Source organism: Rhinolophus sinicus, linkage group LG01, assembly GCF_036562045.2.
Source record: "Rhinolophus sinicus isolate RSC01 linkage group LG01, ASM3656204v1, whole genome shotgun sequence".
Taxonomy (NCBI): domain Eukaryota; kingdom Metazoa; phylum Chordata; class Mammalia; order Chiroptera; family Rhinolophidae; genus Rhinolophus; species Rhinolophus sinicus.
In genome coordinates, this window is record NC_133751.1 from 69,094,837 (window position 1) to 69,121,790 (window position 26,954).

General features: G+C 35.4%; 1 protein-coding gene across 2 annotated transcripts in view; it reads left to right on the forward strand.

The window, feature by feature from the left end:
- Window positions 1–5,425, forward strand: part of CD200R1 (CD200 receptor 1) — a 35,048-nt gene extending 29,623 nt beyond the window's left edge. For both annotated transcript variants that reach the window (XM_074331927.1, XM_019734881.2), the window contains exons 6-8: window positions 2,964–3,078; window positions 3,617–3,659; window positions 4,354–5,425. In XM_074331927.1, the coding sequence (XP_074188028.1) occupies window positions 2,964–3,078; window positions 3,617–3,659; window positions 4,354–4,479 (284 nt within the window). In that variant the 3' untranslated portion in view covers window positions 4,480–5,425. The remainder of the gene's footprint in view (window positions 1–2,963; window positions 3,079–3,616; window positions 3,660–4,353) is intronic.
- The last annotated feature ends 21,529 nt before the right edge of the window (window positions 5,426–26,954 follow it).

Below are 26,954 nucleotides of genomic sequence, written 5' to 3' on the forward strand. Positions count from 1 at the left end.
GGAAAGTGCTAAATCAAGAAATAAACTCATAATTTCTTTTTTGAATAACTTTTTCTTTTAATGATTGCTTTACTCTTTTGTTTGTTTAATAATATGTGTTCCTATTGTTAATTGTCACTAAGTTCACTGACAAAATTAGAAAACTCCTATGAATGTTATTTTCCACATGGTCAGATTTATTAGGTAATCCATCAGTCTCATTTTTTATCTTGAAGATATCCTTCCCTGAGTTTTAACATTTCTTATTCTAATCTAGCCTGGTTGGTCACTAGACCTCCTGGTCTTGGATGTCCTCTTTTCCTTGATCCTCTGCTTAATTCCATGTCTATTTAATCTGTGTTCTTTCTGCCTTCAAGATATTTGCTAGTTTTAATCTCTTTCTTTCACATATGAGGCTTTCCTTGACTCTTTGGTAGTCCTTCACTACCCATTCATTTCAAAGTCAGCATTCAAAAGTGAACTGATTAAAAGCTGTCTTATCTGTGGGTAGGCTTGTCAAATAATTTCAATAGAGTGGTAAAAATTTAAAAGGTAGTCAATGAATTTAAAAATAATTGGGAAGAGAGGTGGGGGGAGGTAGAAGAGGGGAAAGGAGGTCGAATATACATGTGGTGACAGAAGGAGACTTGCTTTGGGTGGTGAACACACAATGCAATATACAGATCATGTATTATAGAATTGAAACTTGAAACTTAAGTAATCTTATTAACCAGTGTCACCCTAATAAATTGAATAAAATTAAAAACATTTTTTAAAATTGGAGCTTCCTTAGTTATCTGAAGATGTTTTCTTTGAGGCTATTCAGGTTCTGCGGAAAATAACTCTCCAGTCTCTTGTCTTAGAGGGCTAAGCCTGACTTATCAGAGTTCTGGGAGCAGGGAAGAGGGGTGTGTGTGTGTGTGTGTGTGTGTGTGTGTGTGTGTGTGTGTGACTATTTAGAAGTCTGACTTTCCTTTAATACCTCCCTTCAGTCTGACACTTCATCTACATCCTTCAGTATGTCTGGATTCTTGACTCTGGAGTCTCTCCAGTTCACCTTCTTTGGGTCAAACTTCTGTTTTCTGCTGATTTGGGAAATTGTAGTGACCTGGCTGCACAGGGTAGGAGGAAACTTGGCATCTACCTGTTCTCAATACAAACTCTCAAAGAAGCCTCCAACTTTTAGCCCACACTTTACCCCCTACATACCCTTTTCTCTATGTTTAGTTCTTGCTACTCTAGAGTGCTCCTGGAGTTCTGTGGGCGCTGAGGTTTTTTATTTATTTTACTCCAAATTATTTGCCATTCTTCTGTTCCTTTTTCACCTGAAAACAAGTTAAAATCTTTCATCTGCTCTTGACTTCATCCATGTTCTCTTTGTCTTTACAAGTGTACACTTTAAAAATTTTTTTTACTGATAATTTAGTATGTGTTAAGAAGGGAGAAGAGACAAACCCATGTGTTTTAACTGCCATTTTTCAATATCCATTCTTGACGTGCTGTCTGTTTTTGTTTTTGAAGAGTTTAGCAGTATTTACCTGGAAGAGTAATTGAGCCCTGGTTAGGTATGAAATCCGACCACCCTGGTATAATATGATGTCATATTTACAGTGTCTCAGAATTGAAGGGACTGGCTAGACCACTTCCACCCACTGCAGGGATCTTTGTCTTCCCTGCAGGGTGGATCTCAGCCTCCGCTGGTACACTTCCAATGAAAGAGAGTGAATTGGTTTGAAAGAGAGGGTTTTGGAACAATATTGTTATTTTAAACTGTAAAATCAAGTGTTTATTTTCCAAATGAAACACGGAGAAGTCCAATGTTTCAAGATAAACTGTTGAAGGAAAGTGGTGGGACTGGATGCCAGCTTGCTCAGCCTCCACTTCACTTCCCTCCGCTGCCCCAGCCACATTCACCGAACACCAGGAGCGTCGTCTTAAAACCACTGTCAGGCAGTCCCTTTGTTGACTTGGCCTTTTGTCAGACTGAGCTCTGTATTGCTGCCAACAGTTAATAAATACTTTAAAGTTGCTGCCATGCATTCATTTTAGTTTCAATGCCCTAGTAGAAAGGTGACTTCAAAATTAGGGTTATTTTTCCTACTACCTCCCTTACAATTTCCTATTTATTTCTGAATGACAGAGATGAGAAACACTACTATTATTATAACAGAGATATCAAAATTTCACATCTCTCCTACAGGATCTCACCATTCATGAATCCTTGAGGCAACAAAATCCTGACATAAGATGATGTCATGCTGGAAACCCTGGAGTCTTAATTGATAAAGCTATTTTATTATAACACTTATTTGAATGATTAATGGGTCAGAAGTGTTTAAAATAAAATCACAGAAAGGAACTTCTCATACTGTTCAACTTCCTTGAACTATATATATGTACATGTATTTTATTTATTTATTTTTTAAATAGACTTTATTTTTTTTAGAGCAGTTTTAGGTCCACAGCAAAATTGAGCGGAAAGTATTACGAGTGCCTATAACACCCCCTGCCCCAACACATGCAGTCTACCTTCTGTCTACACCCCCCAATCCACAATGGTACATTTGTTATAATAGATGAACCTACATTAACACAGCATTATCAGCTGAAATCCATCGTTTACATTAAGGTTTACTCTAATTGTATAGTCTATCTATGAGTTTTAACAAAAGTATGAATGACACGTATTCACCAGTATAGTATCATACAGAGCTGTTTCACTGCCCTAAAAAGCCTCTATGCTCCGCCTATTCATTTTTCTCTTCACCCTGACCTCTAGCAATTCCTCATCTTTTTATTGTCTCCATAGTTTTGCCTTTTGCAAATATGCTTGGAATCATATAATATGTAGCCTTTCCAGATTGGCTTCTTGCACTTAGTAATATGCATTTCAGGTTCCTCTGTGTCTTTTCATGGCTTGACAGTTCATTTCTTTTTAGTGCTGAATAATATTAAACCATATATCTTTGTGTCTATATACGCAGGTGCCCAAAAATCAGATGGCATAAGCATTTCACGTGTCCTTCTCTTTATGCTTATTAGCCTTATTCTGTTGGCCATTGTGGGATCCATTTGGCTTCTGAAAAGCAGTGGCTGCAGGTACTGACTGATGTTTTTTGCTTCTTTAGATGCATTGGGCTAGAAAGGGGCCAGAAGTAGGGATGTGAATGGGTAAAATTGAGGTGTTAACACAATTTCTCTCATATCCTGAAGGTATTGCACTTGTACTACACTGAAGATGAGAGGGATTTTGCTAGTTTACCTAGGCATGCAAGCATAGTAAATTAGACCATTTAGTGCAGGATTTTGGGAGAGACAGTACACGCTAATTACTATTTGGGAAAATAATTAACATACTTCATTTCATGTCCTAAAGAGGAGGTGTCACATATATTCTATTACATCAAGCTCCTGTAGCATAATTTCATTTTCTTTTCCAAAATCCAGAATTATCTTGTTTGGGTGTTATTAACAACAAATAGCATTCTTCACTCATTTCTAGTAGTTCATCTCTGATTTAGTATGGCTTCTATCAAAATGAACGATAATTGTCAATAGTATAGTGTTCTGTTTTTTAATTTTCAATCTAAATAATGATGTTTCCTGCATTCACTCTAGCTTGTTTATATTTTTGCAGAAAATGTAAGTTGAAAAAAATAGAAGGTACTCCGGTTGAAGAGGTAAGATAAGATTCCAAAGAGTATTTGCAAATTTTTAAGCCATGTAGTCTGAAAATCGAGCCACATAATTTGTAATATACCTCAGTATTCATGTTTTAGTTGAAAAGTAAAAATTCTGATTTTACAATGCTAATAGTTAAGTGTACTTACTTTGTTATTTATCTACCAAGTAGTATTTATACACCACCCCAAATCCATATTTTCATTTCATGAACTGTATCTTACAAAATACATAATGTTTGCCTCATTTAGGATGTAATCTTAGGTGAAACTGAATTGGTGTTTCCTCCCTTATGAAATCATCTCTATTTTTTGACTTCCTTTTTTTAATACCGTCATCCTGTCCCTCTTACGCAAGTTTAAAACCTATCCTACTCCTTCATCTCTTATAAAGAGCAGCTTACTAAGTCTTTGATCTTCTCCTCTGAAATACTTCTCATATCACTTCATTCTTCTCCCTTCCTACTTTCACCCAATCTTTATCATCTGACATTGAGACTTAAGTAATCAATAAATATTTTTTGATAAAGTTTTAGAAAAAAATCTTGCTCCTTGTTCATTTAAGCCCAGAGACACAAATATAAACACCATTGGTAGATAGTAAAGCTGTGGGCACCTGTTAGAAAAACATAGGTAGTTTCTGTAATGGTTTTTGGATTTTTTTAATTGATTTTGACTTTGAGGTCTTTTTTAGGATGAAATGCAGCCCTACGCCAGCTACACGGAGAAGAAAAACCCACTCTATGATAATATAGAGAGGGTGAAGACATCTCAGGTGTTACAAAGTGAAGTTGATGGGACAGAACTCCATGCTTTTTAAGTTACTGGAATCTAGCACCGGGAGAAATGAATCAAGAGACAGTACTGTTACTGTTTTGATTTTCTTAGAGTTCTAGAAAGGAAGACCTATTTTGAAATTATTTTCAAAGATTCTTAGAAGACAGACATATTTTAAAGGATTTGCATTCATATCCTTGCACAATTGAAATTTTAGAATATTAGCTGCTACCAGCTAGTTTTCTGAAGATCTGACATAATTGCAAAGAAAGCTCATGGTCATGATAAAATATTCAAATTGTTCAGTACAGTAGATAATGAAAAATGAGTTTCCTCAAGAAATAACTCTGCAGAAGGAACAATTATCAACAATTTTTATGTATTCTTTGAGAAAGTTTCTATGTGCATATGACAGATCTATGTATACCCACAGTATATGTGTTATATGTCTATTGACATATAAATACACAAATGGGAACATACTCTAATGCTGTTCGGTACTTACAGAAAGCTAATAATACAGTATTTCTTGGAGATCTTTTATCTTTTATCAACATAAGCAGAGCTACCTCATTCTTTTTAATGGCTACATAAAATTTCATTGTATGGTTGTGTCATAATCTAAGTAACCACAACTCTAGTGACAGACAGATTGTTTTAAGTTTTGTTTATTTGTTTGTTTTGCTATTGTAAATAATATCCTATAGAATGTTTGCTGTGGACATGTCTCTGTATTTGTTTGAGTGTATTTATAGAGTAATTTCCTTGAGTGGAATTGCCAGGTCAGGGTTTTGTGCATTTTCAGTATTGATTGATATGTCAGATTGTATCAGTTTACATTCCTTCCAACTGTGTTTGAATGTGCCTTTCCCTATACTGCATTTTAATATCTGTAAGATTCTCACTTCCTGTTTTTAATCAATCCTTTAACTAATATGATGTAAGATTACAATAAGAATTATACTATTTAATAAACCAGATTTCTATTTTTTCTGCCATATTTATGACTGAAAGAGAGAGAGAGAGGGAGAGAGAGAGAGAGAGAGAGAGAGAGAGAGAGAGAGAGAATGAGAACACATATGAGAATGTTAGCTTCCTCTGAGCTCATAACTCTACAGAGGTATTGCTGTCTGATATCTAATGCTTAAAGCTTTTGTAGATACAATAAACTGGAAATGTATATTTTTATAGTATACATTCTATTGTGATGTATTTATCAAATAATAATTGTTCATTGACTAAGCAACTAAAAAAGCATTATGGAGGGCTTGCAAACCTATAAGATATGGTCTATGTACTAAAAGAATGGCCATGGGATGACATGACCCTGCCCTCCATTTTTCTGTGGAATAAAATATTAGAAATGTGTGTTTAATCATTTTTAACATTATAAAAATAATTTTTTATCTATGAAAAACTATGGGAAAAAAGTCTATTTCTGCACAGTAGGAAAAACATTAAAATTTTTCATCATGGTAGAAATTAAAACAATATCCATTCATTCTTCAATGCATATGAAACATTTAAAATAGCTATTTTGTTTCCCCCCAGAGAGTTTGGTTACTCTAGGCTTTATCCTTAAAATAATTTTTAGTCTATTTGGATGTAAAACTAATACAATGACACTTGGCACGTGATATTTGACCAAACTGTTTTGATATCATTTTGAGTCGGCCGAAAAACCAATCCAGTAAGTTTCCCATACAAATATTACCAAGCAGTGTGCACAATAGATATCATAACCCAGCCCTTGACCTTTTCTTAATTTTTCAATCATCCCTAGTTGAGAGGAGGCTCACAGTTAGCTAGTTTCAAGAATATCTGTTTAAATATTACTGAAAAACAAAACGAAACTGTGTTTACATCTTAACTTGATAATATCAAAACAGCCATGTCAAATGTCACCATAGAAAAGACTTTAAGATGATTTCTAAATGCTAAATTATATTGTACAGAAAAAAAATGTATTAAAAGCTTCCACTACAGAGGTGCTAAATGTGGTTGAACATCAGAATCATGTGAGAAAATAAAAAATTACGGTAGTCCCCTTTTATCCATGGGGGATATGTTCTGTCATGGAGGGTGTCAGGAGGGATCGCTGGTCCCGCTCCCCACATAAGAACGCAGGACATGGTGAGGCCAAAAAGGAACACCCACGGAGCCATAAATAGGGAGTCATACCATTATATTCTCGCTGGCGGCTGGATTGGAGACATAGGAAGCAGGAGCCACATTATCCTCAAACTGCCGTCTACTTCTCTCTGCCAACCAACCTCACTTGCTAGCTGCAATCTGCTGTGCTAACTGCAATCTGCTCTTACTAGCTCAGCCACCATCTTCCTGCTAGCCCCCATTTTTCTGCTAGTGTAGCCACGGCAGTTATATTAGTGGCCAATGGCTCACTGGTTATAGCTGATGACCAACCAGCCACAGCTGATGGCCATCCAATCACAGTTGATGGCCATTTACTACATGAGCCAGCACCTTTACATGTGAGGCCGAAAGCCTGGAAACTGCACTCCTGGCTCTGTCCCCACATGTTCCAAGACCTCCAGTGGTTGCATGAAGCTAGCTATCGCTAGTACTGAACCCCATATATGCTGTGTTTTTTTCCTATACATACATACCTTTTCACTTAAAGGAAGTACTTTACAGCTTCTCTTTGACATTTCTGAATTGCAAGCATCACTACTCTTGGCCATTATTAAGTAAAATAAGGATTAATTGAACACAAGCACTGTGATACCATGACAGTTGATCTGAAAACTGAGATGGCTACTAAGTGACTGACAGGCAGGTAGGCTATACAGCATGGATACTCTGGGAAAAGGGATGATTCATGTCCCAGGAAGGATGGAGCAGGACAGCATGAGATTTCATCACACTACTCAGAATGGTGCACAATTTAAAACTTATGAATTGTTTATTTCTGGAATTTTCCATTTACTATTTTCAGATCACAATTTACTACAGGTAACTGATAGTGGGGAAAGCAAAACCTTGGATACGAGGATGATGTATATAATTCCCCAAATCCACTTTAGACATGTCGAATCAGAAAATCTAGAGATTGGACCACATGTATAGTTAGGTCCTCCAGCAAGCAGAGGTTAAATGGAGTGATAAATGTTAGAAGTGAGAAGGTTAATTGGGGGAGAGAGGTTATACCTGTGAGAGATTAAAGGGACAGAAACTAAGATATGGGAGGGAAAACCTTTAAATCATGATGCTGATCTGAATGAAACTTGTGAAAAGGAAGGAGGAAAGACAGCAGGTTAGACGAGGGAGAGCCTAAGATCTCCATATAGAACGTCAAACTCTTCAGGGACAGAACTGAAGCCCTGGAGCAAAGATTGCTTCAAAGAGTCTTTCATGAGTAGAAATGGCCAAACTCTAATACCTCTTTATGTGTACTCTTTGGCTGTGACGAGTATGGCCTCTGCTCAAAAGCTGAAATGGATCCTGAACGTGTTAACAACTTGAGATCATCAACTAATTTCATTCATTGCAGCTGAATGGTAAATACTTTTATTTATTTATTTATTTATTTATTTATTTATTTATTTATTTATTTATAATTTTTAATTAGTTTCAGGTGTACAAAACAATGTAATAGTTAGACATTTATCATTTATTCTTTTCTGATGGGAAATCTGAATAGCTCACCACCTTGGCTGCCCAGTCTATCATTTCATTGGTATTTGTCTGTAATGTCATCTGTTTCTTTATTTTCAACTTTTTTGTGACATTTTATTTTAAGCATACCTGTTAAAAAGAAACTATAGCTTTCGTATAAAGAAGATATAGTTGACTTTATTAGCTCTTTCAGAAGTTTAACTTTTTTCTTTATCTGTGGTATAAAACTGAGAATTTTAACTTTTAATAAGATAATTTAAACCATAAACATTTGTTGTGATTACTTACATATTTGATCATATTTATACAATCTTACTTTATATGTCTCATTTACTATGTTTTCTACCCCTGTCCCATTTTATTGTGTCTTTTACTCTGCTTTGCTGGAATGGTTATTTTTTTGTCTTTTCTTTCACCTCTAGTAGTTTAAAAGTTATCAATTGTAATACATCTATTAGTGGTTATGCTTTATTGATGAACTCCTAAAAACAGCTTTGTTGTGGCATAATTGATACATTTAAGGCATATAACTTGTGACATTTTGCATATATTTCAAGTGTACAATTAGTTAAGTTTTGACATAGCTTTACAACTGTGAACCACCAGCACAATCAAGATAATGAACTTAACCCATCACCCGCAGAGTTTTCTTATGCTTCTTTTTAATCCTATCCCCAGAATCTTGCTCCCCTCCCTCCTAAGGCAACCACTGTTCTACTTTTTAAAACTATATACTAATTTACATTTTCCAGATTTTTATCTAAATGTGATAATACAATATGTACTCTTTTTTTGGGGTGGGGAGGGGTCTGGCTTCTTTCACTCAACATAATTATTTTGAGATACATCCACACAGTAATAGTTCATTATTTTCATTGCTAAATAGTATTTAATTATATGGATATACCACAGTTTATCCATTCATCTGTTGATGGACATTTGGATTGTTTTCAGTTTTAGGCTATTGCTAATAAAACTGCAAACATTCTTGTGGAAGTATTTTTGTGGATAGTGGCTTTTATCTTTCCTGGGCAAAAACCTAAGTAAGAGTGGTTTAGCTGGATAATATGGTTTAACTTTTAAAGAAATTGTCAAACTGTTTTTCTAAGTGGTTGTACTAGTTTACATTATGTAAGGAACTCATACAACTCAAGAGCAAAACAAAACACACAAACACAAAAACCAAACCACAAACAAACAAAACAAACAAAAAGCCCTCTTATTTAAAACAGGCAAAGGACATGAATAGACATTTTCCCTAAGAAGGCATACAAGTGGCCAACAAGTATATGAAAAGGAGCTGAACATCACTAATCAGGGAAATGCAAATCAAAATCACAATGAGATATCACCTCACACCTGTTAGGATGCCTACTATCAAAGAGAAGAGATAACAAATTCTGGGCAGGATGTGGAGAAAAGGGAGTGCTTGCGCACTGTTGGTGGGAATATAAACTGGTACAACCACTATAGAAAATAGTATGTAGGTTTCTCAAGAAATTAAATATAGAATTATCACATGATCCAGCAATTTTACTTCTAAGTTTATATCCCAAGAAATGAAACCATTATCTTGAAGAGATATCTGTACTTTCATGTTCATTGCAGCATAATTCACAATAGCCAAGATATAGAAATAACCTAATTGTCAGCTGATGGATGAATGGATCAAAAAATGTGGTATATACATACAATGGAATATTATTCAGTCTCAAAAAAGGAGAACTTATCACTTGTGATAACATGGATAAACCTGGAGGCCATCATGCTAAGTGAAATAAACCAGACAGAAAAATGTTGCATGGTATCATTTATATGTGGAATCTAAGGGAAAAAAGTCAAACTCATAGAAACAGGGAATAGAATAGTGGTTATTGGGTTGGGATATGCAGGGAATGGGGAGTTGCTGGTCAAAGGGTATAAGCCTTCATTTATAAGATGAATAATTTCTGGGGATCTAATGTACAGCACGGTGACTATAGTTGATAATACTGTATTGTATACTTGCAATTTGCAAAAAGAGTAGCTGTTGAGCTATCTTACCACAAAAATAACAAGGTAATATGTGAAGTTATAAATGTGCTTAAAACTTTCCAATGACTGATGTTAGAAATGGTATCTACCAGCTTCCAAATATTATATTAAATCTCAACCAGAGATACTAAAGAACATTTTTGGAAGGATATGAAGTGCAGTGATGAATTACAGAATATCTTAATCAGTTAGAGGTATCCCTTATGGATAGATCACACATATAATAATTTCTCAAATTATTGTATTCTATCCCTGAGTTTCAGGTTCTGAAATTAGACCAGTAAGGTCTATAATTTTGCAACCAACTTCCTTTTCATTGTCCCAAATTTACCAATTTCAAGATTCAAGCTATGTACCTGACTTTCACTTCTTTACTTGAAAATTTTTTGAGATAATTATTGATTTACATGCAATTATTATAATAAATAATACAGAGATAACAAAGATGATTATCATATTGTATCATTTAAAATAACACAATAATTCCTGTATGCCATTCCCAGTTTACCCCAATGATAACATTTTGCTAAATTATAGTATACTATCACAACCAGGATATTTACATTAATAAAATCTACTAATTAAAAAAAAAATCCCACCTTTTATCTTCAAATGTGTTGAGGAATTGTCTATCTCGTGTCAAGAATCTGAGCCTGACAATAATCAAAACAGCATGGTATTGGCAGAAAAACAGACACATAGACCAATGGAATAGAATTGAGAACCCAGAAATAAAACCACATAAATACAGACAGATAATTTTTGACAAAGAAGCTAAAAACATACAATGGAGCAAAGACAGCCTCTTCAATAAATGGTGCTGGGAGAATTGGATAGCCACGTGCAAAAGAATGAAACTGGACTGTTATTTGTCACCATGTTCCAAAGTTAATTCAAAATGGATCAAAGACTTAAGCATAAGACCTGACACAAGAAACTGCATAGAAGAAAACATAGGTACTAAACTTATGGACCTTGGGTTCAAAGAGCATTTTATGAACTTGACTCCAAAGGCAATGGAAGTAAAAGCTAAAATAAACGAATGGGACTATATGAAACTTAAAAGCTTCTGCACAGCAAAAGAAACCATTGACAAAATAAAGAGGCCACCAACTGAATGGGAGAAGATTTTTGCAAACAGTGCCTCCGATAAGGGGCTAGTATCCAGAATATACAAGGAACTCATGCAACTCAACCACAAAAAAACAAACAACCCAATTGAAAAATGGGCAGAGGACTTGAAGAGACATTTCTCCAAAGAGGACATACAAATGGCAAATAGACATATGAAAAAATGCTCAACATCACTAATCATCAGAGAAATGCAAATCAAAACCACAATGAGATATCACCTCACCCCAGTCAGAATGGCTATCATCAACAAGACAAATAGTAACAAATGTTGGAGAGGCTGTGGAGAAAAAGGAACCCTCATACACTGTTGGTGGGAATGCAGACTGGTGCAGCCGTTATGGAAGGCAGTGTGGAGGTTCCTCAAAAAATTATGAATACAATTGCCATATGACCCAGCAATCCCTCTCCTGGGTATCTACCCAAAAAATCTGAAAACATTTATAGATAAAGACACATGTGCTCCAATGTTCATTGCAGCTTTGTTTACGGTGGCCAAGACATGGAAACAACCAAAATATCCTTCGATAGATGAATGGATAAAGAAGTTGTGGTATATATACGCAATGGAATACTATTCGGCGGTAAGAAAAGATGATATAGGAACATTTGTGACAACATGGATGGATCTTGAGAGAGTAATGCTGAGCGAAATAAGTCAGACAGAAAAAGCAGAGAACCATGTGATTTCACTGATATGTGGTATATAAACCAAAAACAACAAAAGAACAAGACAAACAAATGAGAAACAGGAACTCATAGACACAGACAATAGTTTAGTGGTTGTCAGAGGGTAAGGGGGGTTGGGGGTGGGGGGTGGGAGATGAGGGTAAGGGGGATTAAATATATGGTGATGGAAGGAGAACTGACTCTGGGTGATGAACACACAATGGGATTTATAGATGATGTAATACAGAATTGTACACCTGAAATCTATGTAATTTTACTAACAATTGTCACACCAATAAATTTAATAATAAAAAAGAAAAGAATCTGAGCCTGGTGATAAGTATGTAGTTTTGAAAGTTAACAAGCACACAATCAATTCCTACCTTTTTCATAAGAAGTTGTCATTAACCCTTCCTTTGGGTAACCAAACTGAAACCATTGCTAGCCATTTGTTAATAGAACTCATTCTAAAGGCAGGATTATTGTCTGTTCAAGAAGGAGAATTTATGAGCAGAAGCTTCTGCCAACCTGTTGGCTCCCTCAGTCTTCACCTCACACTCCATGTAGAAAACCTGTGTTAACATTACATTGGATCCATAGATTGCTTTCCCCTAAACCTCTTCTCTCTTGTTTGTGGCAGAAGACAGACTATCCTAGAATGCAATAGCCAGAAACAAACAGAATAAAGAAGAAAAAAGAAAGAAAGTAGAGATTATGAAGTAGAAGAGTCTAACACTGTCAGCAAGGTATGACAGTAAGTGTGAGGGTGAGTGCGCAGGCAGGTCAGGTGGAGACAGGCAGGAGCTGGTATGGCCCACGAAGGATCTGAACTTGCGCAGTGGGCAGCAGCATCCCCTGTTAGTTTGCCACAGGGACAACATTCCACTAGGGCCACCATCAGGAAGAGCAAGGGGCAGCTGCATGTGCAGAGTGGTGGAGCCATGTTGGATGTGCCTGAGAAATGCCAGGCCAGCATTTTCTTGATGTCTGGTCCCCTCTCTATCCGAGCAAAACGGAAGTCCAAGGCTTGTGCATGGGATGTGCTCGATGGATTGAAGTAAAATTTCTCCTTTGGCTTTAATTCCTGCTTTCAAACTGACCCATCACCCCAGCCCAACCTTTTGTACTTTGAAGGGGGTCACATGTATGGAGAACTATTCATATGATGGTCTTTTTGAGTGTTTTACTTTTAAATGCCATCTATCTCAGTGTTTTCTACATTAAAGTACATACTTCTAGAGGGAGAGATCACATTTGGCTTTTCTCATAAACCACGCAACAAATTACCAAACAAATATACATAGACATACAAAAAATACAATGCAAGGGATGGGAAACTACCCATGAAAAGATTTTGGTTTCTGTCCTGATTCTACAGCTCTATCATTAACTAACTTGGGATAAGTTATTTAACCTCTCTCTACTTCTTTATTTATATAATAAAACAGAATATAGTGATACATATCTCATAAGAATTATTTTGACAGTATCTGGGATATAGCTCAATAGATTACAATCTGGTCTGAATATTGGGTTGAATGTGCATTTTTCTTTGGAGAGAAATAAATTTATGAAAGCACAAACCAGGAAGTGTGGCCATTATCACCTTGACTCTCTAAGCAGGAAATGTTTCTTTGTAAATTTCACATGACCAGAAAGAAATGCAATGAAGTAAAACAGTAGGGGACTTCTTATGAGTTCTTATGGGGCAGAGCAAGAGAAGTAAGAAAACCACAGCTAGGTATATTGTATGGTGGAAGGAAAAAGCAGAGGTGAGGACAGGAAAAAATAGAAGGGAACACCCTTTGGAAGATGCCTTCAGCTTTTGGGATACTGTTCACAATGTTTTTCCCTTTTATAGCTGGTAAGTGTGTCAGGAAGTTGTGGGGGAAGGGTAAACGGTGTTGGGGTGAAGTAGAGGAAACCACGATAAGAAAGATGCTTTGGATTGTTTTCCACCAGAATTTTTCATGTCTTTTTAAAATACTCAATATTCCTTTTTTATTTTTTCTAGCTTCCCTGACTAGTTTTAGAACAGTCCTTGTATGGGGCCTAATGTTCTACATTTCTTTCTTTCTTTTCTTTTTTTTAAATTACAGTTTATTGGGGTGACACTACATTTCTAACAAGCTTCCAGGTGACGCTGCTGCTGATGGTGTGCAGATTACACTTTGAGTAGCACAACTTTAGGAAGTCGTTTTTTTTAAAAGAGAGGTTTGTGACAATTCTTAGACTACCTTTGTGCCATTGCCAAAAAAAAAAAAAAAAAAAAAAAGTCTAAGAACAAATCCACACATAAATGTAAATCTCCTTATAAGTGACTTTGTGCCATTTACGCCACTTTAGGGGAGTTTTTTGTTTTGTTTTGTTTTTAAAGCACTCTGGAGGCAGAATGACATAGAAAAGGCATGGTCATTCACTGGTGTTCCTTCTTACCAACTGTGGAACCTTTGGGTTTAAATCTTTGCTATCCCTTTGGAGTCAGATTCCTCATCTGTAAAATGGAGATAGGCATTTCTCACTCCTAGAATGTTTGTGAGTACTCAATCTTGAAGTGCTTTGCACATAGTAGGTGCTCAATAAATATAGTTTTCTTATCTATTTCCTATCTTATCTTTTGAAGAATATATTCATATATTTATAAATAACTGTACCATTTTTACATTCAAGCTAACTTCAATTTTTTTATCTGTTTATCACTTTGTAGTGCATTCTCACAATGTATTTTAATTATTAGGTTGTGTTACTGTACATAATCAAAACTAATAACACATCATTTATTTTAAAAAGCATTTTGTAAGTACTTAAGCTAGAGTGATCTTTTCACTTACTTTGAATTATCAAGAAAGCTTTGATAGTGATAAGAATACTGGGCTTAAGGTCAAAATATCTGCCTTTGAGACTTAGAGCTATCACTTACTGATCATGTTGTTCAAATTATTTCACATTGATTTCCTCACCATAAAGTGCAGACAATGTTATCTATCTCACTGGCTGTTGTTAAAAATAAATGAACTAATAAATGTAAGAATACTACATTCTGGGAATGATGAATTGCCACTATTAATTATTAAGAATCCTTTGATTAATATGTTCATTTACTCTTGGTAGTCCTCATTCATCATAAATGCACCTCATTGGCTTGGCATGAGTTTATTCAAATCAATTTTATCTCCAAGAGGACATAATTATGTTTTTTCCTGTGTAATAGAAAAAGCGATCAATTTCACTCATTGTGGCCAGTGAAGAAACTGGACTATAGTAAAATTGATGAACATTTGCCTTGAGTTACATAGTGATTCATATTGATTTAACAAAAAAAACCTGTTTTGTATCTTAGCTTAGTGCTCTATGATACATGGAGAAGTAAGTCCATGGAGAAATGAGAAAAATAAAAATAATGTAGTAAAAACTTTACGTGAATGTAAACTGAATTAATTTAAAGAACTCTAAAAATTATAGAAATGTTAAATTTCTAATTTTTGGATTTCTCACTAAAAATGAATTGACAGTGAAAGTTATTTTTAAATGTCCTTATTTAAAAATCTTTTCATTTAAGGAAATTTTACTAATCTGACATGCTAACACCAAAGAACTCGTTAATCCAGAAGGACACTACAATCAAACAAATGTTTTCAACACGGGTGTTGTCAGAGAATGTGCATAGCCTACAAGGAACATGATTACTACTCAGTAGAAGTTCGTATTTAGACCCTTCTTTGCCCACCTTTGTCTATGTCGTTTGCTGCTAGTTTAGAATTTCTCAAGTATTTAATGATATAAAGATGCATTGCAAAGATTTTAAAGTGGGAAGAGTCCAAGTTTGCAACTACCCTGATTGTAGAACAAAGGTAATTCTAGTAGAAAAGAAGGAGGTAAACCAACATTCACTAGGTACCCTTCCTAATTTATTTTTACTACTTCTCTTTCATCTCTCAGCTCTTTGGGTCCTTATTTTTCTGGAATTCCTTCACTTATGTTTCACAGAGTACAGTCTTCTACGTAAGAGATTTCCCTAAAATTAATTGTTTTGTTCTTTTCAAGTGTCTGTGGCATAACAGTCTTTTCCACTCTGCTTCCAGGAGGCATCTGTGGATTTGCACCTCACATGCACAGCAATTCATCCACACGTACAAATCCTGGAGTTCAGTATCTTGTTGTTCCAAATATCTCTGCATTCGGTAATATGCTTTCAGATAAAACAGTTGACATTGGTAGCAGCTGGCAGTGAAGGATGGGAATTTTGGCCATTCTACCTAGACAGATGCATGCATCTGTAATCTCCTTTCCATGCCCCTGTCATAATTTATTATTCTTCCCCTGGATAGTGGCAACAGTTTTCTAACCTATCTCCTGGTCTCTTTTTTAGAGTGATCTTTCATGACTCAATCAGTTCTCTTTGTAAAACATCCCTCTGTTAAAAACCACCCTCTTCTTCAAAACTCTGCTAGCTCTGTTTATTGTGCCTAAGATAAAGTGCATATTTCTTGGCATTGAATTCCAGGCCCTCCATTACCCAACGTATCTTTCCATATGCTCCTCCTGCTGTGCTCTTCTGATCTAACCTCAGTGAACTGCTTTCCTGGACTCAGTTCATAACTTTATCTCTATATAAGCTTGCACGATACAATTCCTTCTTCAGTGCTTCCACCTTGAAAATCCAGCTCAAAAGTCATCATCTTTTTGACATCTTGATAACTAAAACTGGGTCATTTATATCCCACTTATGTGGGATGGCACTGCCGCTTTTTTAGACAGAGTGTTATTAAGGTAAGGCATATGCTTGTTAACTTACAAGTTTTTAGTTATGGAGTAAAGAGGAGATGTTTGATTCTTTCAGGTAGCTGATAACAGAACCTTGCTCTCTTTGATACCAAAGTATGCATTCTATTCACTAAGCCATGCTTACTGTTTTGTACGTTTAGACCCTATTCCTTTTCTTGATGAGAGTACATGATGAGAGTTCTGACACAGCATGTTTGGTAGGCTGTAAGTGGCAGTGTTTTAGTTTGTTGGGCTGTAAACATTGTCTTCTCTGTATCTTCATTTGTATCCTATTTGCAGAAAGGAGATGACACACTAGTGTTTTAATTAATATGAGTCTCTTAGACATTGTACAGAGGAGTTCAGTTATTGAAATGATCAGGACTGTGCAAAGCACCGAACATTTTATATCAAAATCAAATCTTCAGAGTACAGTGACGGATATGAAAAATCATGTAAAGGTATTAGTATTAGGATAAAGTCTTTCCTTATATCCCAAATCTTTTGAAAGAGTAATTGGATGTATTGTTTGGCTTGAAGAAGTGACTTGTTCCTTAAATTGTTTTCATGTAAAGCTAAAAACAAGGAGCAAAATAGAATTTGAAAAAATAGTAGCTTTCTAAGACACAAAATTATTTTCCAAAGTGACTATCCTAACAACCTTGAATGATAAAATTCTAAGTTTTGAAAAACAGAGATGTGCATGTAACCTGATGATTCAGGATGATCCCAAATGACCAAGAAGGAATTTTAATTTTTGCTTGTAGACTATTTCAAATAGCTATTCCTTTAAGAGCAGGTCTCAGGAAGGAAAATGAAATTGGTAACTAATGAATATTGAAGCAGAGAATTTGAGATTGAGAAAGGGCTTCAAGGGACATCTAATCCAGGCAGCTACATAATTACCTCTGTCCAAATTCCTCCCAACATCATAGCTGAGCTATGGTTTGCCAGCTTCAGTTTGCACAGTAGTAAAAGGGAGGACACTACCTTCAATGACAAAAGTAACATACTTATCATGAGACATTGGGAAAGTACAGAAAAGAATTTTAAAAATCACCCCAATCCCACCAGTAAAAGTGCTATAATTTTGTTGTATTCTTTGTCATTTTGCGTCTAAGCATGTTTTTATTCATTTTTGTTCACTCAACGCATAACATTTTATATCTAATACTTTTTCTTGTCTCCATGTTTTACCAGCTCTTTGTAGACAGTAATTTAATTTTTGCACATGGTGGCAACATTAAGAAATAAACTGTATAGCTCCTTCTTCACTCTTCTCTATTACTAATTCATTCTCTCTTAAATGCACTTAGATTAGGCTTTTACCCTCACCATTTCACTGAAGCTGCTCTGGTAAGGCCACTGATTTTGACCACCAAGATGCTAAATCTAAAAGTCTGTTGTTCTCAGTTTTTATCTTATTTAGTTCATCTTCTGATTTCACATAATTGATCACAAAATCTTTTGCTTTGCTTCTACTTCAGGGTTTGCTCCTTCTCAGTCTTTCTTGCTGATTCCCCTTCCTTTCCTAACCTTTCAGTTTTGGATGTTTAACAGACAGCTCAAATTTAACATCCCAAATTGAACTCTCTTATCTTTCCAAACATACTTCACTCTGTCTTTCTCCTCTTTGTTGATGGCAAATCCATTTTTTTTCAGTGCCTCAGACTAAATGCCTGGGATAATCTTTAAATCCTTTGTGTCACATTCCATATGCAAACTATCAGCAACACTTCTAGTCTCTACCTTCACAATTCATCCAGATCCCTACCTCTTCATAACCCCTCTACAACTACCACCCATATTCAAGCCACCACGAGGCCTTGACAATTTCATTGCATTAGCCTCATAACTGATTTTCCTTCTCTCACTCAGTCTATTCTTAACAGAGTAGCCTGAGTGATCCTGTTGAAACATAGGTAGACTATATCATTCCTCTTCTTCAAACACTCCGGTGGCTCTCCGTTTCACACTGAGTAAAAGCGCAAGAACTTACAGAGTCCCTCCAGGCTTTATGTGATCTGCTTCCCACTCCCTTTATCTCTCTGACCTCATTTCACTTCCTGCTACTCTTCCCATTGCCCACTCTGCTCTGGACACTCGGGCTTTTTTCTTTCCTCAAACCTGCCAGTCCCCATTTTCTGGGGTTTTTGGATGGGTGGCCCTTTTCCCACATATTTATATAGCTAACTTACCTATTTCAAACCTTTGTTCCAATGACACCTAATCTCACCACTGTATTTAAAATTGCTACAGATCCCTACCCCCAAACCCTCACCATATCCAGATGCCCCTTACAATACTTTATTTTCTTCATAACTCTGAAATCACTAACATACTTTTCTTTGACCATTTTCTTATTGTTGAATACACTACTGTTTAGAGAAGTCAATTCTATTGTTGGATAATTTGTTTAAAAATTATTTCAAACTGAACTGGAAATTTGCATCGTACAAGCTGTGTATCGGTCACCATCTTTAAGAGTATGACACAAGGGATGGCTTATGAATTCTTTGCTGCTTTGTTTTTATTTTAATCCTTTAAATATGGCCTATAAATTCAAAAAAAGGAAACCTATTCCAGATATCAAAATGGTAAATAAAGAAAATGCTTTGGATGATTTGCATCATGTTAGAGGTAAGCAGTGTATGATTTCCATGTTCTGTAATTTTGTATTGGATTCTACATCTGTGCAATGCACACAGGTTATAGATTTTTCATTTCTATGTGTGCAATTTTGTGGTGTCATCTCAGATTTGCATGACAAGTATATGGTGTGCAATTTGTCAAAGTTAACATGTAAAAAGGCATTAAATCCCATGAGTTTTCATGGTCTCTTCCAGGTGGGACTAAGCTTGTTTGAGCTGCCAGCTTTCTCTAAACACTTATGTAAACACGTTTTATGTGTGACCTTTACATTGTGCGTGTGAATGTAAACATACCCGCATTACTATAGAGAGGATTGGAAGTGAGTAATGAGTAACCTAATTTCTGTTATGATAGCCTTTATCTTTATCTTTGTGATTCTGACTTTGATTTACCTGGATTAGGAGCAAACAGATTTATATCAACTCACATGAAGAATAAATCTCAATGGAGCACTTAGCAGAGCAAGAGTCTTAGGATGCTAGTCTTTGCTTAATGTCCTGCAGGCCTGTATTAGTAATCTTATTAGCTATTTGTGGGAGCAGAAGGGAAACAGTGGATTTGACAGACCCTCAAGCTGCCCTGCTTGGATTTGCATTTACCTTGGATTTGTTCAGATATTTGCAATAGCAGAGACTTGTGGCTATTTGATACTTTTGCCCTCATTATCTGCATTCCACCCCTGAGTGGCTTAAGATAGTCATGAATAATGTTTATTGAACAATATGAGGAAGCATAGGAATCACAAGATACAATATATGTCCTCGAGGAGTGTGTATTCTATTTAGTTAGCTTGTTTTAAAATCACCAAATGCTGATAAATTCCACTAAAACTATTTTTTTTTCTTAACAAGGATTGAACTAAAGATTGGGAGCAACTGACCATTTATGTGAAAGCTTTTACGACTTACATGCACATTTTTAAAGATATGTAAGGGTGCAGCTATAATCTTCCCAGGGGAAAGTAACATAATCAAAAGAAACAGGTTTCTTTTTAAAAAGCGCAAATAACTTTTTATTCACAATTGCTTTGTTAACTACAGTTGATAGATGAAGAATAAGTACAAAATCAGATTGCATTTTTTCTTTTTCCTATATTTTCCTCCTCCCTAACGTTTTCACAGACAAAAGAATAAGAGAAGAATGAACTTTGGGCTTTCAAGCTTGTTTTAGCTTATCTCTAGCCAAAATGTGGTCCAAGGACCTTATAAAAGGTCCTCAAGGTTGTTTCTACTTTCATAGTAATACTAAGATGTTATTTGCTTTTTGTACTTACAGTCTCTCATGAACGCAAAATAGAGTTTTCTAGATGCTACATGGCATATGCTGATATTGCTTTGATAGTTTCAGGAATGAGTACCTGTGTATTTGTGTGTATGTTTCTAGGTTTTTCCAAGGTAAGTTCTTTGGGATTCCCCAATAATTTTTAAGGGTATGAAAGGATACTGAGACCAAAAAGTCTGAGAATTGCTGTTTTAGGTGAAAAGTAATACATATTAGGACCACTTAAGATTTAATTAGTTTTAAGTTTGGGAAACATCACTTGAGAAAATTAAATAAAGTTATAAAGTGTTATCCAATGTAAAAGAAATTAATAAAAATTCATAAATTGTATCATTTGGTTTATCTGAATTGCCTATAAATTACTGAGTTCCTGGCTGTGAGTCATATTTTCAGTTATAAAAAGTTCACGTGATTCCTGGTGGTTAAGACTCAAACTTGTTCCTTAGCTGCAGAGCTTGCTCTCTTTTTCTCTGTTTGTCTTGTTTTATAAATAAAATGATTTCTGGACATTTTCTTTAAAATTAACACAGCAAGGTTTTTGTTGATTATTAACATATATACCCTCCACACTTAACAACCTGCCTTCTGGACAAACATCACATGTTTAAGCCAACCAGTCTGTGGTATTTTGTTATTGCTGCCCTAGCAGACTAGTATACCATGGGACTTGGTCTAACCTGTCTTAAGTATGGGTCATGTTTGATGTAAATACCCATTTTTAGCCTAAACAAACATTTGACATATTCTTTTTTTTTTAATTAAAGTTTATTGGAGTGACAATTGTTAGTAAAGTTACATAAATTTCAGGTGTACAGTTCTGTATTACATCGTCTATAAATCCCATTGTGTGTTCACCACCCAGAGTCAGTTCTCCTTCCATCACCATATGTTTGATCCCCCTTACCCTCATCTCCCATTCCCCTCCCCCCTTACCCTCTGGTAACCACTAAACTATTGTCTGTGTCTATGAGTTTTTGTTTCTCATTTGTTTGTCTTGTTCTTTTGTTGTTTTTGGTTTATATACCACATATCAGTGAAATCATGTTGTTCTCTGCTTTTTCTGTCTGACTTATTTCACTTAGCATTATAATCTACTTATCCCATTTATTGCCCTTATCTTCCCAAATCGAGATGTTTACTATATCTTTCTACGAGGTTTTTCAAGTCTCCTATTGTTTTTCAAGATACCTTTCTAAGACAATTCTGAAAAACATGTCATAAATCAGCATTAACTTTACAGTGAGAATATTTATGAATGGCCCTTTAGGTATATATTTTTATCTTTTTTTTTTTTAAATTTTAAATAGCATTTTATTTTGGTGAAAATGAAACATGCTTATTATAAGATTCAAGAAATAGAGAAAATCATAATTAATTCAAATTCCATCACCCAGAAACACTTACATTAGCTGAACACTTTTTATGAGTATATGCCAAAAGAAAAAAAGACAGAAGTTATTTCACAAAAATGCTTTCATATAAATGTTACTTTAAATAAAAAATATTACATTTATTGTTACTTGATTTTAAACTAGAGAAAGAAACAGAAGCAATTACTAAATTTGAAATTAAAATGTCTCTACCATGTACAATACCAACAGTGACCATTAATGCAAACTATGGACTTTGAATGATGATGACGTTCAATGTTGGTTCATTGATTGTAAAAACTGTACCACTGTGGTGGGGATGTTGATAATGGGGAAACCACATATGCATGTGCAGAGGCAGGGGTTATATAGAAACTCTGTACTGTCTGCTCAATTTTGCAGTGAACCTCAAACTGCTCTAAAAAATAAAGCATATATATGTATAAATAAGTTCCTTTTCAGAAGCAGTATTTTCTCGTTTAACATAATGATGTATAAGGCATTCAATAAACTAAAAAAAACAAAACCACAACTTGCCAAGTAGAGAAAGCAAATCTGCATACGTGTTTATTCCAATGAGTTTGGACCATTTCCCCCTACATATTGAAAAACATAGTCTTTACCAGATAAGACGCTAATTTCTGAAGGAGTTCTCCATCTTTCCTTGTACTTTCTGATTTTTTAGTCATATATTACTTTTACATTTTGAAGATTTAAATCATTTGCATTCCTTTCTTTAGCCACAATTCTCTCAAGTATTTAGTCTTAACTATATGTTAAATGGGTTTATTGTTCATTACCAATCATGATTTCTTATGCACATATTTATTTTGTTTGTTGAAATATCACTATCTGGTATTTTTTTGTTGTTGTTTTACAACTGGAGGAGTATGAGATTGAAGAGGAAGGATTAAAAGAATGAGAGTTTGTATCTGTTTTGAAACTTTCTTGTGTTCTCTGTGGTACAAATCTGAAAGCAATATGAAATACAACCCATCATAACTCACTCTAGTTCAGAATTTGTTAATCTTTCTCTCATGCTATTGATTGAATGTGTGGTAAGATATGTTGTTTGACAATGTAATCATGGAATTATTAACAGGGATAATTTTCATTCTAAATGAGAAAAAAGAGATTTAAAAAACCATCTCAGGAACAAAGCAAAACAAATTCTTACTCTTTATCGAAATCATTTGGTGGCCACTGATTAAGCAATATATTGCTAAAATGTTAGAACAGATATAAAAATGTAGATTTCAAAATAACTGAAACCTTGGGGCAGCCAGATGGCTCAGTTGGTTAGAGCGTGAGCTTTGAACAATGGGGTTGCAGGTTTGATTCCCACATGGGCCAGTGAGCTCTCCCCTCCAAAACTAGATTGAAGATAACGAGCTGCCCATGAGCTTCCGGAGGGGCAGCCTGATGGCTCAGCTGGTTAGAGCGTGGGCTCTCAACAACAAGGTTGCTGGTTCCCCGTATGGGATGGTGGACTCTGCCCCCTGCAATTAAAGACTGAAAACGGCAACTGGACTTGGAGCTGAGCTGCGCCCTCCACAACTAGATTGAAGGACAACTACTTGGAGCTGATGGGCCCTGGAGAAACACACTGTTTCTCAATAAAAAATTTTAAAAAACACACAAAAAAACTGAAACCTTGCCTGTGGTTCAGATGGGAAACAAGCAAAGAACAGTTTATTCTAAATCATTACGCTTATGATGACCACAACTGACCACATTGTGAGAACCTAACACTTGGTTTGTTGGTTCGTGTGTGTGTGACATATTTGCATTTGTGTGATCAATGCTATTAGATACAATGTTTGTATTGGTAGAAATGTCTGAGATAACTATCAACCTGAACAGGAAATACATGTGGGTAACGATTTTGTATTAAATACGAACTTTAGAGACAGGTGGAGGAGAAAGACGATAAAACCTGCCCGGAGAATTGGGGTGGGGGAAGGCACAGTGAGGCCAGCTGGCTGTGGAGGGTGATGGAGTGCTTCGAGCTCCAGATCTAAGCAGAAACAGCTAAAGCTATGCTTGATGAAAAGCTGTGAAGTCACTAAAAGTAACCTTGAAAGTGAACCAATTTTTGGCATATGGAAATAGGTTATCTCCAGGGCAAATAAAAATGTCTAACCATTAAGGAGAATAAAATTAGAGACTATGACATAAAAATGGTCTGAGACCATCTAAAAACAAATATACTTAGTGACATTACCAAGAATGGCAGAGTAGGGAGCTCACTCCCTCCACTAAAGCAAAAATTAAGTTAGCTAAAACTGTCAGAATTAAATTTTTTATACTTCTAGAATCTAATGAAAAACTTTTGATGAGTAGGGGAATACTAATTGAAGAGAGAAGCTGCTAAATTTCCGTAAGAGTGTAATATGGCATTTTAACTTATCTGCCTACCACCTCCACTCCCCAGCTGGGCAGTGGCTAAAGGACAGTAGCCCACACTTCTCCTGTGACTTGCTGATGTCAGAGGGGACAATACAGATGCTCTTTAAGAACTGTAGTTGTGTGTTTTGACCTGTCTGGTGGCTCTCTGAGGAATTGACTCAGGGGTTTGCCTTGTTTCTCCCACCTTGAAACTATCTCAGGGCTGGAGCAGCTTTCCAGGTGACATTTGTCAAAAGCATTTTAAGACAAATATATAGTGGCAGCTACTTGGGGGAAGTGATAAGTGATTGGTCAAGCAGTAGACACAGCAAAAAGTCTAAGAAGGAAGAGTTTGAAGGAAAAGGTACATAGGAGGTTAAGGATCTCGAAAAGCTCCCATGTATATTAGGGAATCTCAAAGCCCACCCACATTCTCAGGACTGGACACATTCTCAGAAAAGATCTGAGAAGGCCCTAAGCTCTCTTCTCTCACTGACATTCGGACTCTGTACCAGCAGGAAATGAAGGTTAATGCAGAGTTGTAAGCTGCCTGGTGAATGTTGAAGGTGTACTCTAACACACACAGAGCCCATTCGCAAAGACTAGATTTTTGTTTTGTTTTGATTTAGATGCTTAAGGGAATTACTGTCACATCACTAGTTCACCAACAAGCTACTAGAACAGAGACTTCACACAACAACAAAAAATTCAGAGGCCACACACAACAAAAAATAGTTTAAAAAATTAGTTCAAAAAAGTCACTAAACAAACAAAAAGAAATATGACAAGCAGCATCAACAAACCGTGAAGAAGTAAAGAATTTTTTTCCATAGTTGCTATGTTATAATATTTAAAACCTTCAGTTTTCAAAAAAAATCAAGAAAGTATGGCCCATGCACAGAAAAAACAGAAATTGTTTCTAAAGAAACACTTTTACTTACTACTACAAGGCTTTAAATAAACTACTTTAAATATGCTCAAAGAGATAAAGAAAACTAGAACTTACAGAAACCAGGAGAATGACATCTCATCAAACAGAGAATAGCAATAAAGAAATAAAAATTGAAATGGAATACTATTCGGCGGTAAGAAAAGATGATATAGGAACATTTGTGACAACATGGATGGATCTTGAGAGTGTAATGCTGAGCAAAATAAGTCAGACAGAAAAATCAGAGAACTATGTGATTTCACTGATATGTGGTATATAAACCAAAAACAACAAAAGAACAAGACAAACAAATGAGAAACAGAAACTCATAGACACAGACAATAGTTTAGTGGTTACCAGAGGGTAAAGGGGGTGGGGAGTGGGAGATGAGGGTAAGGGCGATCAAATATATGGTGATGGAAGGAGAACTGACTCTGGGTGGTGAACACACAATGGGATTTATAGATGATGTAATACAGAAGTGTACACCTGAAATTTATGTAATTTTACTAACAATTGTCACCCCAATAAATTTAAAAAATAAATTAAAAAAAAAAGAAATAAAAATTGAAAAAAGAACCAAGTAGAAATTCTGGAGCTGGATAGTATAACTGAAATGAAAAATTTACTAAAGAGGCTCAAGAAGAAAGAAACAGAGAATTTTAAGAGAGATCAATCCATTTGGAGGAGTATATAAAAAAAAAAAAAAAAATGAAGGAAAACATAAGAACCTAAGAGGCCTGTGGAACATCACCAAGTGTAGCAACATATGCATAATGGGAGTCTGAAAAGAAGAGGAGAGAGAGAAAAAAAGGGGAGGGGGCAGAAAAAATATTTAAAGATATAATGGTCAAAAGCTTCCCAAATCATTACATCTAAGAAGCTCAACAAATTTTAAGTAGAATAAACTTAAAGAGATCCACACTGAGCCATATTATAATTAAACTGTCAAAAGCCAAAGTCAAAATTAATCTTGAAATCAGCAAGAGAAAAATGATTCTTCATGTACAAGGTTAGTCTCATGCTAACCAAATAAGATTAACAGCCAATTATCCATCGGAAGCCATGGAGGCCAGAAGGTAACAGGATGACATATTTAAAGTTCTGGAAGAAAAAAAATGTATAAACCAAAATTCTATATGTGGCAAAACTGTCCTTCAAAAATGAAGAGGAAATCATGACATTCTGAAATAAACAAAAACTGAAGGATTTCATTCCCTGCAGACCTGTCCCACAGGAAATGTTAAAGGGAATTCTTCAGACTGAAATAAGAGGATACTAGACAGTAACTTGTAGCCATATGAAGAAATATAGAACACCAGTAAGGTGGCTACATAGGCAAATATAAAAGCCAGTATTGGTTATATTTTTGTTTTCCTATGTGATTTAAAAGACAAATGCATAAAATAACAACTATAAATCTGTGTTAATGGGCACACATATATAAAGACATAATTTGTGACAATACTAACATAAAGGGAAGGGATGAACTTTACAGGAGCCGAGTTTTTGTTTACTATTGAAGTTAAGTTGATATTAATTCAAAACTGGATGACTATGAATTTAAGATTTAATGATAATCTCCAGGATAACCACAAGAAAATGACTAACAAACACACCAAAAATTGAGAAAGGAATACAAATTACATTAGAAAAAAACAA